This window comes from Polypterus senegalus, chromosome 11 (assembly GCF_016835505.1).
Source record: "Polypterus senegalus isolate Bchr_013 chromosome 11, ASM1683550v1, whole genome shotgun sequence".
NCBI lineage: Eukaryota > Metazoa > Chordata > Cladistia > Polypteriformes > Polypteridae > Polypterus > Polypterus senegalus.
The window spans coordinates 88907167-88924273 of record NC_053164.1 but is presented as its reverse complement, the minus strand read 5'-3'; the positions used below and the strand labels follow the sequence as shown (position 1 = coordinate 88924273).

The 17107-nt window shown below is 35.9% G+C and overlaps 1 protein-coding gene across 1 annotated transcript in view; it reads left to right on the top strand.

Moving 5' to 3' along the window:
- The first annotated feature begins 13940 nt into the window (after nucleotides 1-13940).
- The window catches only part of LOC120539286 (serine/threonine-protein kinase D3-like), a 43681-nt gene continuing 40514 nt past the window's right edge, over nucleotides 13941-17107 (top strand). Inside the window, exon 1 of the mRNA XM_039769213.1 lies at nucleotides 13941-14611. Within this exon, the coding sequence (XP_039625147.1) occupies nucleotides 14441-14611 (171 nt within the window). The 5' untranslated portion in view covers nucleotides 13941-14440. The remainder of the gene's footprint in view (nucleotides 14612-17107) is intronic.

The window sequence follows — 17107 nt, the reverse complement described above, 5'->3', positions numbered from 1 at the left end:
GTAATTATATATTCAAAAAAGAGTATGAATACCATTTATTGAGCTATTATTGACGAGTGCAAAATCTGTGTTTTGTGTGACCGTTTCAATTGAAGCTTAAAGAAATTCCTTTTAAAACCATAATCCTGGCTATTTTGACAGCATAAACACTTGAAAAATGGCAGGTAGTTTCATTATGGCATTGCATAGAGTTAACACATATGTGAAATAATTGGCCAAGATATTAATGCTTGTAAGACGCTATATAAATGCAAATTGGTTTGTTTTTTTGAAGACATCTACTTGTTAGGAAACTCCCCAGTGATCTTGTCTGCTTTGCTGCTGAGTGTACTCAAATTTGCCACAGAGAAGGCACAGCAGCACTGTAGTAAAGATGCTGAGGCCATGGGGTGATGGGGAGCATCTTTCTTAATGTTTGTTGATGTTTCAGTGTATTGCCTTCAGTATTGTTCATTGTGCTTTACTGTGTTTTGATTGTGTCTTCAAATGCTGTACCATGTTGTACTGTGCTTCTTTTTGCTTCATATTGCTTTTGTCTTTCTTTCCCTTGTGTTAACACACTGTAATACAGATTTGTGTTCATTGTGCTTTGTCACAATCACAGTGTGTTGGCACAAATACTTCCCTAAGTATTACCACATTTGGTATAATTGTCTATGTGTTCTCACACTTGACTATACCCCACATGTTACCTGATGTATTTATGTGCTAGCACACTTTGAACTTCTGTAAGTGTGGCAACCAATTTTCTTTGTCATGTTGGTAGACTACATCAAGTTCCCCGTATTGTTTTTATACTTTAAATAACTCTTCTGTTTTTAGCACACTATACCAAACAAGTTTGTGTGTGAGCAAATTCCTGTTTGTTTGCACACTGAAGCCATCTCCCTCGTGTATCATTCACCTATGTGTTTTCTTGCTTGGCCTGTTTTACTCTGTGTTCAGCACCTCTGTGTTTTTCTTTTCTTTATTTCCGTTTATTACTCTAAACATACTGTACTTTGCCTGAACCTCCTAATTTCAATTCTTGCTATCATAATGCTCTTAACCAGTATATTTCATCGATGAATCATTAATATATTTTAGCAGTATGCTGCTGAAAGGATCCCACAAGAGACAGCACACAACTTGAATCCAATTTGAACAAAATTTGTTCTTAAATTAATAGCAGTAATATAAATGCTTATATAACTAGAAATACACAATAGGTGCAATGCAACTTATGTCGGTGGTATCAGTATAATCACAGAAACAATTTAATTCCAGAGATCATTTAGTCTATTGCTAACTAAAATCAGTAATTTCTTGGATCAAGTTACAGTACCACATAGTCCTACTTTTTTCATAACTTTCATGTGTTTTTTTTATATCTTCAGAATATTCTCCGGTCATTCTTTACTGTAACTCAGACCTTTAAAATTCTGAGATTTTGCTCTACTTTAAACATAGTTTAATGTTATTTATTGCTCACATTTTCTAGTTCTCACTCTTTATAATTTCTTTTAAAGTACTGTTTTTCCTGGTTATGTATTTTATAAATCATTTCAGCTTTTCTGTTTTCATCTCAACAACCAGTAGGTATTCACAAGTAATTCCAGGCTATAGCATACCCTCCCATGTTTATTACCTGCATGCCCCCTTGTTCCCCTGTTATTCATATTTGAAACATTGTCGCTATAAAGTGGTCAGTATAGTCCCAGGGCACAATTCTGACTGGCTTAGCGTATTTTGCATGTCCTATATTGGGGCAGCATAATTGAATTTTGGACAAAAAAGGAAAAGAAGAAACACAGGAATTTCAAATTTTAAAAATCAGCTCCAGAAAAAAGGAGCACAAAAAGCAAAGCAAAAGTGAATATAGCTGCTAAAGTGACAGCAGCCATACTTGTGAAGCACGCAATGTGACATTGGTGTTAAATGGCAAAAGACAGTTGGCACAAAAGTTTTTCTTATTTATTGTTCCTGTGCCTTTAAACAGAGGTAAGGGGATGGTTATTTTGTTAATCAAAATGACTGACACCCCTCACTCACTCGCTCTGGGTTTCTCAGGACACAAATGGCAACAAATGTTTTTGGTAACACTTTCAGCTAACCGATCAATAATGACAATCAAATATATTTAACCTAGCTTCATTGGAATTAGTGCAATGGTTACTGGAATTATTTTCCTGCTCATTGAAAAGTGTTTCCAAAATTTTACTTTGGTTTTTATTGTACTTAATTTTGAAAACTAATTTCTTTTATTATTACAACTGTGTTATAATGAGCTTCAGTGGTTTAATCTCTTGATTTATCATTATACTTTAATTACTTATGATATGACCAGTAAAGATCTTTTTACGAAGGTATTTTCACTGGTTTCATTGGTCCAATTAAGACATTTTAAAGTGTTGATGTCAGGTGACTTGTAATATGTAAATGTTTTAAACTATTTACTTAAGATCAAAGTGCCAGTACAATTCACATATTTGAGTCAACTTTAACCTATATGATGAAATGAATGAAGAACATCACTGTTGCTCACATCACTTACAAGACAAACTGGAAACTGTAGTGTTTTCTACTGCAGGCCAGCTTTTAACAGTTGTTATTGCAGGAATTTATAAAAAATGACAGATTATTGTTATCTGTAATTTCTTGTTAATTATTGGTGGGTTATAAGGTGTCACCAGATTTCTTTTTTGTATGTATATGTTGTATATATTTAAAATAAAAGAAATTATTTTTATCCAAATTGTTTGTGAAGTCAATGAACAAGGGATTTTTTTTGTAAATATTTATTAATAAAGAGTAAAAAACACTTCTTTCAAACTGTCCCCTTGCAAGTAAGTGTGGGTGTGTGCATAAGTTTGCTCAAGTGATGCCAAAGCTTCTGAGCTTTGCTTTGGCACAACAGTTTGTGCAAAAGAATAATACTAATAGCATCAAATACAATGAAATAAAAACACTGCATAGACATTGAATGTATTACCAAAACAAGACAAAAGCAGAAAACATTATTATTGTCTTCAGCTAAAAAACAAATATGAAAAAATAGGGTTTGGCTTGAATAAATTAATCAGGTGGGGATGGAAACCAGAAGCAAAAGAAAAAAAACACACTACTTTCACTGCAGGAAATATGGGTGGAAGAGATGTCAATGTCAATTTATTTGTATAGCACATTTAAAACAACATAGGAATGCTGTGGCCAAAGTGCTTTACGATAATTGAATAAAAGAACAACATACAATTAACATGAATAACATAATTAGAAATAAAATAAATGAACATAAGTAAAATAAATAATAAATAGAAGTAATGTTACATAATCACAATGAGGAAACCATCGGTATTACTGAAGGTCACGGAATGCAAGTGAATAGAAATGAGTCTTTAATCTTGTTTTGAACAGTTCAGTTGTAGACGACTCCTTTATGTAATAAGGTAAAGAGTTCCACGGGCAGGGAGCAGCAGCTGCAAAAGTGTTTTACACTTGGTACGAGGGACAACAAGAGGCAACTGACCAGAAGATCTAAGCACTCTGGATGGCTGGTGTAAAACACACAATTCCGATAAATAGGCAGATGCAAGCCCATGTAAAGATTTAAAAACTAGCAACAAGATTTTAAAATCAATTCGAAAACTGACAGCAGCCAGTGTAAAGAAGCTAATATTGAAAAAACAGAGTCATACTTTATTGCCCACACTATCACACTAGACAGCTAACAAGCTGTACCCAGGAGCCAGATAATTTCTGCTCTACTAGATCCACTCTGTTCACAACAATTACAATTGAAGTGGAAGGGTCTAGGAGCAACAACAGCTTATCCTAGAAGTGTCAGACTATGAAAACTCATAGAGCAGGGCCACTGAGTGCTGAAGTGCATAGGGCATAAAAATCACCTATCCTCTATTGTATCATTCACAACAGAGCACCAAACTACCTGTGGAAGCAACATTAGCTCAAGAACTGTGCATCAGGAGCTTCATGAAATGGGCAAGCAACTGCACAAAAACCAAAGACCACTATGTGCAATGCCAAGCCTCAGCTGATTTAGTGTAAAAGCACTGTGCCATTGGACTCTGGAGTAGTGGAAACATATTCTCCATTGTGATGAACCATTCATTATCTGGTAGTCTGACTGATGAAATCGAATTCGGCAGATGCAAGTATAACACTTCTTACTTGAGTGCATATTGCCTACAATACAATTTGTTTTTTCAAATTCTGGCATAGGCCTAGGACTAGGACTCGGTAAAGGATACTGTTAAGCTATAGCATATAATGACATATTGGACGATTGCGCATTTTCAGCTATACTTACTGGCCACTTTAATAGGTAGTAATAAAGTATTATGTTAGACCACCTTTTGCCTTCGGAACTGCCATAATTCTTTGCGGCATAGATTAAACAAGTTGCTGGAAACATTCCTCAGGGACTTTGGTACATATTGACATGATAGCATCATGCAGTTGCTGTTTGTCGGCTACACATCCATGATGCAAATCTCCTGTTGCACGACATCCCAAAGGTGTTCTACTGGATTGAGATCTGGTGACTGTGGAGGCCATTTGAGTACAGTGAACTCATTGTCATGTTCAAGAAACCAGTTTGACATGATTTGAGCTTTGTGACATGGCACATTATACTGCTAGAAGTAGCCATCATAAAGGGATGAAGTCATAAAAGGATGGATATTGTCAGCAACAATGCTCAGGAAAGTTGGGGCATTTAAATGATTCTCAGTTGGTATTAAGGGGCCTAAAGTATGCCCAGAAAATGTCCCCCACACCATTACACCACCACCGCCAGCCTGAACCATTGATAAAAGACAGGATGGATCCATGCTTTCATGTTGTTGACGCCAAATTCTGACCCGACCATCTGAATTTCACATCAGAAAATCGAGACTCATCAGACCAGGCAACATTTTTCCAATCTTCTATTTTCCAATTTTGGTGAGCCTGTGCGAAATGTAGCCTCATTTGGTTGTTCTTAGCTGACAGGAGTGTTCTCCTGCTGCTATAGCCCATTTGCTTCAAGGTTCGATATGTTCTGTGTTCAGAGATGCTCTTCTGCATACCTCGGTAATAACAAGGGGGTTATTTGAGTTACTGTTGCCTTTCTATCAACTTGAACCTGTCTGGCCGTTCTCCTCTGACCCTTGGCATCAACAAGGCATTCTCACCTAAGAATTGCCGCTCACTGGATATTATCCTTTTTTTGACCATTCTCTTTAAATCCTACAGATTGTTGTGTTTAAAACTATCTGTAGATCAGCAGTTTCTAAATACTCACACCAGCCTGTCTGGCACCAACAACCATGCTACGTTTAAAGTCACATAAATCACCTTTCTTCCCCATTCGGATGCTTGGTTTGTACTTCAGCAGGTCATCTTGACAATGTCTACATGTCTAAATGCATTGAGTTGTTGCCATGTTATTGGCTGATTAGATATTTGTACTAATAAGCAGTTGAACAGGTGTACCTAATAAAATGGCTGGTGAGTGCATGTGGCAATGGTTTGTGGAAGGCACTTTTCTGTTCCGGTATAGCTGTGATCCTGGACACAAAACCAGATTCATAAAAACACTGAGGAACTCAAGTGGCCTGGGCAGAGCCCCGATCTCAAACTTAATGGACACCTTTGGGATGGAATAGAAGATGGTTTCTGAGCCAAATCTTCTTGTCAAGAATCAGTAACTGACCTCAAAATGCTCTTTTGACTGCATGGGCACAAATTCCCCCACTCACCAATTCTTATAGAAAGTCTCCCCAGAAGAGTGGAGGATGTTATAGCACTAATACAGTATTCTTTTATGAACACTTTAGTTGCCAACTAATTAAATATTCACATGGATGTGTTTATTGTATAAAGATTTGTTTAAACAACACTCACAAAATTCTAAATCCTTTATTCATCAGAATTTATTTACAATATACAGCTTATAAATGGCCAGTTAATTTACCTAGGTCCTGCAACCTAAATTATACCTTTATGCCCCTTCTACCATTGAAACTAAAAGACATGATAAAATATAATATATTCTGGGAAATCATAATAATTTTACAGGGTTTATTAAACCTTCTAATTTAGGTCAAAATTATAATTATAATTGAAATGTATAACCAAGATAAAGGCATAATTTGTTATAAATTTCCAGCTGATGCCATTGGTGTTGGATTGGGACAGGAACATATTGGACATTTCTGTTTCCTTGGCATCAATCACCACTGTCTGAAGCAGGATAAGAAAAATGTGAAGATGCAGTGGTTAATTCAGGAAACTACATTTCTCATGGGATATACTGAGGTGAAGACTCCTAACCTGCTGATAAAATTCTCAATTTCAAGGTACACACAACTGTGAAGTCTGCGCATACAGTATCTAAATTAGCAAAGTTGGTCAGCTATGTTAAAAATCACACAGCAAGCTGAACATGCTAAACCAGTCCCTGACAATGTTCCTTCTAGTGTCATGTGTGTAGTTAAATCAATGTGTATTCATGTCCTTAACGTATGCCAAGATTTTTCTAACTTCTGTGCTTCAGGACATTTCAGAATACTTAAAAGGATTGTGAAATGTGCAGTTACTGCTCTCAGCCAGTGTTTCACATCCCTTGTCCATTCCAAAAACACTTGTTCAAGTATGTGCATTCTGTTTGTTTAACATAAATAATGAATCGAAGTTAAAAAAGTAATTTTGAAAACAGTATGCCATGTAGAACTTAACACGGTAAACCGAGATTACCTCAAAGTCAAATTAATTCAAACAAATGCTTTTAGCAAAAACATATGCATTTGAATTTTCAGCTCATGTGTCTATCAGCTCAGGTGACCACCCTGTTCCGTAGTAATCATACTTATCCTTACATAGTGCGACAATCTTCACTCAGTTTTATTTGTACAATTTAGACCACAGCAAAATGTGGTTTGATGTTATGTTATGTCATAGGTAATAAGGAATTTTCATACACAGTCTAAATGTTCGTCTGATAAGTCTTTAGAAAAGTTCATTAAAAGTTTACTTTTATTGTCTGATTGCCAGACCACATTTAAAAAAATATATTTTGTACAGTGCATTTTTGCACTGTTGTTGCTGAAAATGCCTGGGTCTGTCTGCAAAGAGCAAAACTATTTAAATTATTTTTACTCAGAGAATACTCCAGAGCAGTCACTTTGAACTCAGCAGTTGCTTGCATCTTTACTGTATGTTCCTAATCACTAATGATGGTACATTTTCATCTACTGTATATATATAATTCACTAAGGGCACACAAGACACTGAGCGCAAGCAAGACTTAGAGCCACGGCTGGCAACTCACAGAGCCCCGCCCGCCAACTCTAACTCTCCTCCCGCGTCATGAGATACGCACAACAGTGCCCCTCCTGCCAACTGTAACCCTTCTCCTGTGTCCACCGTCGCTCTTGAGGCATGTGCACTGCCTGCTCACTTTCGTCTGTGCTATAGTCCACATGAGAGAGACACACACACAGGCGCGCGAGAGAGAGACACAAACACAGGTGCACGAGAGAGAGACACACACACACACACAGACGCGCACTTGCATTGTTGCAATGTTACTTTTCTTGGTTGTTTATTAAATTACGGATTTTTCAAATTTTCATTTTTTTCCCTGTGCTTAAAACTCAGCTTAAAAAGTGTTTTTAGCGAGTGGTTCATAGCGCTATAGTGCGAACTCTTGCAGTGCAAGTTTTCTCTGTTGTTCAAGGTTTTCTCAGTGTTATTCAATGTTTTTACATTTAGTTTATTATTATGCTGTGCATTCTATGGTATAATTAACTATGTGCTTAAAAACTTAAAAAATATATATATTTACATACAGTTCATACGGTCTGGAATGGATTGGATTAATTGTATTTACATACAATCCTATGGGGGAAATTACTTTGGTTCACGACCAAATCGCTTCACGACTAGAGTTTTGGAATGAATTATGGTTGTGAACCGAGGTTCCACTGTATATATAATTGCCCAAGTCACCCGACCATGGAGTACGCACGACAGAGCCCCGACCACCCACTCTAACCCTCCTCCCGCGTCATGGGGAACGCACGACAGAGCCCCGCCCACCAACTCTCACCCTCCTCCCGCGTCCACCCTCGCTTTCGAGGCATGCGCACTGCTTGCTCATGTGCCCGCCCCCAACATGTCACCAAACACATCCTCACTCGCTTTGGTCTGTGCTACAGTCCACATGCAGCTGTGAGCCACGTTGACTGTTCACGTTGATAATTATGCATATGCTACGCTGCTCATAAAGAAAGTGCAAACTATGTACTGTAAATATTTATATACAGTACCTGCAAAATCAAGTTACATTAACAAATCATAAACAATCATCATTTTAGGTATTCAAGGAGAACACATCAAAACTTTTGCATTAGAGTTGTCTTTCTTGATTGAAAATGTGCAGTAATATGTCAGATTATGAAAAATAAATGTGATGTGTAATTGCATAATGATAATGGTTTTATTAAATACAAACAAGAATACTATAGATCAAGAATGGATATACAACTACTAAAATATTTAAGACACAATTTTAAAATATGAACCGCTTCATACATTAGTCCAACCATTTAAAACCAGTACCGGATTGTGGGAAATATTAATCTATAGTATTTCATTACAATGCAGTAAAGACATAGGGTCAGTCCCAGATGGTACACCTGCTCTTTGCAGTTCATACTCAACAAAACTACCTAAGAGAAATACCCTTTTGTTAAAAGGTAAACCAAAGTACTGCAGGAATAGGAACTGGACTATGCGAATTGAACATAGGTCGCAAGATAATGAGATCACAGCAGGAAAACTCTTTCATCATGGACCAATTTAGAGTTATAGTGCAACATACTGTATAATGTAAAATAAGAACTGCAATTCAGTATGTGTTTTGAACTGCCATGTTAGCTTCTACTTTAGCAGGAGCTAAGCTTAGTGGATGCAACTTATCCAATGTATGTAATTATAGCTCCAGTAGAGTTCAGTATAATTCTGTTAAAGAGAAAAACAGGTACTGTATTATTTCAATCTAATAACTTTAATAAAAAAAGAATATTTAGCGTACAAGAAAAATGGCTTAGATACATTAAACAGAAGATTAAAATAAATTATGTGACTGACTTCAAAGACTAAAAACACATAGTCCTGATTTCTAAAATAAAATTAAACATTCATTCACTTTAATTCTACCAAGACAGCACACACATCTGAATATTCAAATACAGTTAGTTTATTTGTAATAGCCTTCATTATTTTAGAAAACTGAAATAAGACAGATCAATAAGTTATATTGTCAGATTTTAAAACACGAAAAAGTACACACTTGCAACCCTTTCAATAGCTGATTTTATCCCCCTTCCAATTCCCCGATCATACCCCTGACTCAAGCTGTGGGCTGCGCAAGACAAAAACCTGAAACAAAAACTAACTGAAAGGTTACTGATAATATTAGCTGTGCTATATATTGACTGATTCATTTTTCTCTGGTAACTGGCGATATTGCATTTGAAGAATTCAATTATTAACCAAGGCAACTTTTAAGAACTGGATAAATTATAACTGTTTACATTGTTTTCACAACTAGAATGATGTTTGCAGTACTACTATAGAAACAATTCAAAATATCCTATTGCATAGATGATATAAAAAGCAAAAAACAATTTAAAATGTCTTCCTTTATGAGTAAAGCACAAGAGTCACCAAAGTCATTACTGTACTAGAGTCATTGCACTTGATTCTTTTATATTTCACCATGTCTTTCCAGCAGGGGGTGCTAGCTCCCTGGTTGGAATAAGTTCTTTTTTAATTGTGGCATGTTACATAACACAAAACTATATAGATATGATATTAAAAGACGATGCCCCTCGCTTAGTGATACGGCGGTAAGAAATTACATAGGAGAAATAACTTAGCTTTCTTTAATGACAATTTACGTGGCATAACGGATGAAGAAGCCATGACAAGACTTTTCACCGAAGTGGGACATCAATATATACAGTCTTCCATTTTTGCCATGTCGGATCACGGTATCTCCCATCCATCCGTCGGCTTGAAAGGTGTTCTGGGCAATGTTCCAAGGTTTATACCCTTTCTCCACGTGCAGGCCCCCACTTAGGTAATCATGCCATTCCAAACAATACTGACTCTGTCACACAGAAATAGTACAATGCCCATTTTTGTAGTTGTCCCTTTCTTGTTTTCTAATGCTTGCCTAGCAGTTCTAAATGATAGCATCTGTGTGCTAAATCTGGCCTTGTGTTAGCTGTACATGTAAGAAGAACCAGATTTATAAAATATTTTTTGTACAGAGCACAGTTGCATATTAAACATATAAACCTATTACACCATGCTAACAAGACAAAACCAAACAAAATGCAAAAGAAAATATTACTCATGGCTAGCAGCCATTTCTATAAAATATCAGAATGTTGCAAGGACAAGCCAAACTTGGTTAGAACAAAAAGATATTCAAAGCCAGTGAACTAATTCTAAAAATTTTTTGTTTTTCTCCTTTTGTTTCCACAAGCATAGAGTCTATCACTAACCTCTTCATACCGTGGTCTGAGACCAGAAACTTCACAGTACACCCTGTCTGTCTTTTTCATAGTGGAATCAAGCCGATGTCATACACCAGACAGCAGTCACAAAATGCAGGCACTCATGGTGTTATATTCATTTTGAACTTTTTACAAATATCAGACCAGAAAGTTTAAAATAATCATAGTGAGGAAGAGGTACCTTAGGGCAAAACTGGAAATCTAGTCAGGACAAAGCTGAAGTCAAAGAAAAGAGGACAATAAATAACCACCCACATCAAATGGAACAGATAGGCTTGAAGTCTGAACAAATGCATGCCAAAAACCCTTGAAAAGAACTTGCCAGATAAAATACATTTCTCTATTCAAATTGCTCTTTTTCTTTTCTATATCAAAGCAAAGTGCAAACAACTACTGAAAATTCATCTTAAATAAGATGGCTGCCTAATCCATGTGCCCTTCTTATCACATTACATGCATGCATACATTGTAGGACATACTTTCTAGCAATGCATGATATCATAGTAACTAAAATTATGAAGATTGTAAAGTGATGGCATCATCAATATAATTATCATATCATAATACTAAAAGAGTAAATAATGATAAACTAATAATATATACAAATATAAGTAAACAAAAATGTTATGAACTCCACGTATTTCTTAAAATCTCTACACTCTGTAAGAGCTTCTTTCAGGTACAAATACACATTAAAAGTTCCATAAATCAGGTCTCAATATTCTGTATTAAACCAGAAGAATTTTGTAAGAAATGTTATGATAATCTATTAGTTACTATATTAAAGTATGGGTGAACGATTCCAAAAAATATGATTATAAGCCCTTATTTACTTGGCTGCCTGTCATGCAAAAAGTAATGTATCTGCTTCTTTTCTTTTAAACTGAAGCACTCAGAAATAGCATACCTGTACCCTGTGTATTAAATAGGAGTATAGAGATATGGACTAACACAGATCTCTGAACTCATTCGTCTATCAGGTATCCAGGGAACACACATATCTGTGTTTGGTGACATTCTTTCAAAATGGTTTGGCAGAAGGAAATTATAATTGATGATTTATTGCTGTCATCTACAGTAGTGATTCTCAACCTTTATTACTCCAAGCCTCTCCAGTGGACGACATAAATATGTGAAGACCCCCTACATGATATTTGACAAAAGCATATTTACTGGTAGTGCTGTTACACTGCTTGTATTTTAAAACATAATGCAAAATTAAGTAGCCCTTTCAAAACCACCCTGTTTGGTTTTATTAAATAAAAATAATTTTACTAGTGTGTGAATTTTTTATTCATAATATAAAATGAGTAGGCATTTCTTAAGAATAAATAATAATCATTAAAACAATTACATATTTCTGAAACTAAATCAAAAGTAAAATGCAAAATGAATCCCTGCCAACATTTATATAACTTAGTTATAGAAGCTAATTTGTTTTCTTATCCAGGTTTAACACAACTGGAAATGTAAAGGTGTTTTAGTTCACAATTAACAAGTAAGTCAGAGGAAAAGGCGCGAAGGCCGGTCCTGACACAAGCATGGCATTAAAAAGTGAGCACAGCTGCAGTGTGCGTGATGTTGCCCTACCATCTCCTTTATGAGACTGTCACATTTTTTGCGTCATGGTAAAATGCTACAGGTCTTTATGGTAGTGCATGGGGCATATCACCTTCTTTCCACTTTTTCTGGAGTCATTACAGCTTGTACCTGTATTTCAGAGTAGTACTATAGCTGCGGTGTATAGGACACAAAATTTGAAGGTGGTCTTTGAAAAAACAGATCAGTCATTTTAGGCCACATATTGTAGTTAACCAATACTTAGTTTGGGAAGAAGGCGCAGCAGAACAAGGAAGTGGTTGCACTTAGCTGTTCATTTAACAACTAATGATCAGAGAATAAGGCAATAGTACAAGAAACCGAACTGGGAACTACAGTATTTACATGTAATTATAGCCCCCTCATTGTTCTGGTCATACGGACCCCTAGCTACTTAAGTACCATTCAAAACTTCCTATCTGCTTAGTAGCTCGCTTCTTTACTAAAGGGCTTTTGTCTGATGTTCTGGAACCAGGTCACGCCTCCACCACCCACATTTTTTTTCCACTTCAAAATGGTTTCCGAGACCCCACCACTCTTTTCTCACACATAAAAATCACCCAGGCTGCACACCATTTCAATCCAGCTGATGTGCTCACTAACCAAATATGTTTAATACAAAATTACTGAACTTATGAATGTTTGTAATTTGATCACAGAAACAGGCATACTTACTATTTCAATGAGACATAAAATGACAGTAAGTGGAGGCCTATAGACTGGCAGCATTCAAACTCCAGAACAACTGCCCCGGAAACATACAGTATGGGACACTCCGCCTGCATCATCATTGAAATCAAGACTCGGAACCAATTATTTTGGCATATCAGATACCAGTCAGAGCTGTTGGAACAAACAGCCGTAATGTTCGAAATTTTTGGAAATGGATGTTAAAAGAGGATGAGGCGTTCAACAATGGTAAAAGGAAAATGACATTAATAGGTTTTCTATAAATTTGTTAAGGGGCAGCATGGTGGCCCACAGGTTTGCTCTGCTGCCTCAAATTTCCAGATACCTTTGTCAGTGTAGATTTTTCATGTTCTCCTCACATCCAATGAATTTCTTCAGGTACTCCTTTTTCTTCGATGCATGCATGCTAACTTAACTGGAAGCTCACAAACTGTGCATTGTAGAAGTGTGGTTTACTAAAGCTTGCAGTAAACTATTGTCTCAAGTAGAGTAATGAAATCAGAATGCATATTTGCTAAGGAAAATTGCTTTCATTTAATGTAAATACAGTACATTTAATATATATATTACTCAGTTTACTTGTATGACATCCACGGATAAAAGTAAATGCGTTTTTTTGTGTAGGGGCACACTCAACTAGTCTAAATGCATTTCATTCTTTCAAAGATATGTTTCAAACCTTTAAATATCTAACCTAATTATGTACACTGCATTTATTTAACTATATTTAAATATACTATAAGTCATATTTTCCCAGAATATTCTTTCTAATCAAATTGCCGTAAATCATGATACAGAATTTATCACCAGTGTGGATAAAGGGTTTAAATAAAATAGATTATTTTAATTGTATAATAAGCAGCCGTTATGAAAAAGCAGTTTATAGGATTTGTGGGAGACAAAAGAAATCTACTCAATAAACTGTGCCTGTGTATTGTTATGCATGATATTTACAGTAATTCACTGGCTTTCAAACTCAAAAGTTTTTTTAATAGGCAAGGTGATTGGTCCTAAGACACTGAAGAAGTAAGCCGCCTTGGAGGCGTCACACTTAATTTTGTGTTTCCTTTGGGTCTTTTTTTTTCTTTCACGCCTAGTTCTAGAAACAGGAACGTGATGCTTATGGTCAAAGCGAAGGAAGATCGCAGAGCGGCCAAAATACTTTTCTGTATAAATGAGGGATTACAATATCTGGTCTAAAAAAGACACACGGTCAAACTGGATATAAAGATTTCTAAATTTGCAAGGTTGAAAACAAGCCGCTGCTCTCCCTGAAAGGAAGTCTGCCAAGTCGCTGAGGACTGTTTATATACCAGTGACTCGATCGCCGAGAAACTTACAAAAAGACTGAAATACGAATACAGCCAGTGCGTCATAATAGATCGGCACCTCTGTATACCATCGTTATTTTAAGTGATTACACTGACAGTAGTTTTCAGAAGCGATACGCTGTCACTAATACAACTTGCAGGCATCACACGAATGTACGTTGTGATTTTTAAGTGTGGCATGTAAGCTTACAGTCGCTATGCTAATAGCAGGAGCAGGTAGAAGCTGTAACCGGAGCTGACACAAATTTTGGAATGGCCAAACTTCCTTTAAACGTTACCACCCCAAGTCCACCTTCATCCCCTTCTTTGATGCCGCTTATCCAGGTACAGATAGGACTTTTCCGCGAGGTGCTATTAATTCCGCGCTCACAAATTCCGTTTTCCACAGCAAAGAAACACATCGTGGATGCTCTGGAAAAAAAGGTATGATACTGTTGATTATTGTGTATTTTACAACATGAAAACTTTTCTTTGTTTAGAAAAGCTTAGAAGGTTTTATTTACACTTATCTTACCACTATGTGGAAACAATAAGGGCAATATATATATTTTTATAATAACTAAGATGCATCAGTCAGTTATCCATTTATTTTACAACAGTGATATACACCAGACACAGGTCCACTTGCCCACGGACTGTCAATCTCCGATGGGACGATTTCTTTATGGAATTGTTTTCCATGTTTTGACTTTCGGTCAAATATTTAGATTACTGGTGATTCACTGTGATTGTGTGTCTCATAATAGACTGCCTTCCAGGTCAGGACTATTTCTTACCTTTGCCTTATATGACTTAAATCCACAATTATATTTTGTGTGTCTTTTGTTGGTACTCTATTACTATCATTATACCGAAGAGACCAGAAAGTAACAATTTCATTGTATATGGAGCATAATAAACTTGAACTTTTTCTAAAATCGTTCTAGAAAATTGATGAACACATATGTACAATTGTAATTTTTAAATATTAATAAGCCTAAAATATGATCTTTTATGAAAACATTGACAACCCATTACTTGTTTCTGGCCAATTTAAATCAAAAGTAGCTACTTATGTTTTCAGACTCATCTGCCAATTAGGGACAAATCCCTAACTAAAACTGAACTTCCTGACTTCTGTTGCTGCAACTGAAGTAAGTCATTTGGTCTGGTGACTACCCACCATTTAAGTTATTTAACATTGCTCTCCAACTGTAAAATAACTTCTATTTTAGAAAGCTGCTAAGCCTAATACACAGCTGTAGGGCCACAACCAAGCAGCAGCAAGTACAAAGTATAGTGCACATTGGGTAAACCTGTGCACTCATTCAGAAAATATCCAAAATCCACATTGACAGTTAGAAGGCTGATATTTAAAACCAGTGTCCGAGAGTGACTATGTTGCATGTACAGTATATATAATGAGAATGAAGTTCCCTATGTGAAAGTGTACTATATAAAATACATTTTACTGATCAGGATTTTCAAGGTTAACAAATACTGAAATATTTGATTTTTATCTATATGTACAAATTTTGGATACATCATCAGGGAGAATGAGTGATGCAGAACTAGTCACCAAAAGCACTGTAAGATATAGTGTAGTGCACAGATATCCCTTGAGGCATGATTTCTCAATGTAACATTTCATTCGTTTTTATTGATCTCTTCTAACTGAAGACTTACAACGTCTCTTCTGCATGCTCATTCTTAATTTCTCAATCACTTTTCTCACAGTGCTTCATTTCCTATACTATATTGTTACCTCATTAAACTATTCTGTTAACTCAAATACTCTTTTCTATGTTCCTTGACTTTCAATTTCCTTTCAAATGTAAAATATTTTACATTCAGAAGTACTCCAAGATTTTGCCTTTTATAACATTTGCAAAACAAAATGATAATTGTACAACTGACCAAAATTATGCTACCAGAAGAGATCCCATATTATAATATTTTATGATATACAGTTTCCTTTGCAATTGCAGTAAATTGCTAGTAAATTATGGATTTATTTAAAGCTGCTAGCTATGTAATGTTCAACATGATAAATTACGATTGGACATTAATCCACTTTTAAAAAAAGAAACAGAAACAGAAGACACTAAATGACCAGCATGCCGATTTTAACTAATATGGTCAATGTGACATCACACGCCATACCGTGTCAGCGTTGTGAGGATGACATCATCAATTAAATGGTAGAAAATGTTTAAGTAAAATAATATATAATCATTTAAATATAGACGTAACCAAACAGCACAAAACCTCCTCAACTGTGGAATCCGGGCACGCCTGCCAGGTTTCCAAGGAAATGTGTGATTAATTTGATGCCATAATGATGAAACATGGATGACCTTACCTAGGAAACAGAAGCAATCTTCAGGAGCACAGTCTTCCCAGTGGATAAAATATTGTGCTCTACATGCCAGACAACACATGTCCAGTATGATTTTTACTTTCTTACTAGAGTTTGTGATCTACCATGACAGCATGAATGATTAGTTTACGAACTGGTCTAAACTAAGAAACATTAAAGGTCTGCACACTTTACCATGTAAACGTAAAGCCTACTTGTAAACTGCTAGAGCTATTTGTGTAACTACCCTGAAGGAAAAATACATCTAGGAACCAGCTTTCATGACAGAACCTTCAAGTAGATTTACTGAGTATGCAATCAAACTTGCTGAATAATCTGATACAAATGATGATGTTGAGAAAATTTCTAATTAGTTTACCTCTGCCTTCAACAGTTTCCACATGCTCTGATAAAACTGATTTACAATTCTTTAAACAACCAAATATACCAGGAGCAGTGATAGGCTCAAAATTAAATGCTTAAACTGGGAGTTTATTCCAACTCAAATATCACAGGGAGCAAGATTTTAGACCATTTCAAGAGCATTTAGCAAATGGAAGATTATTCTATTAGTCTGGAAG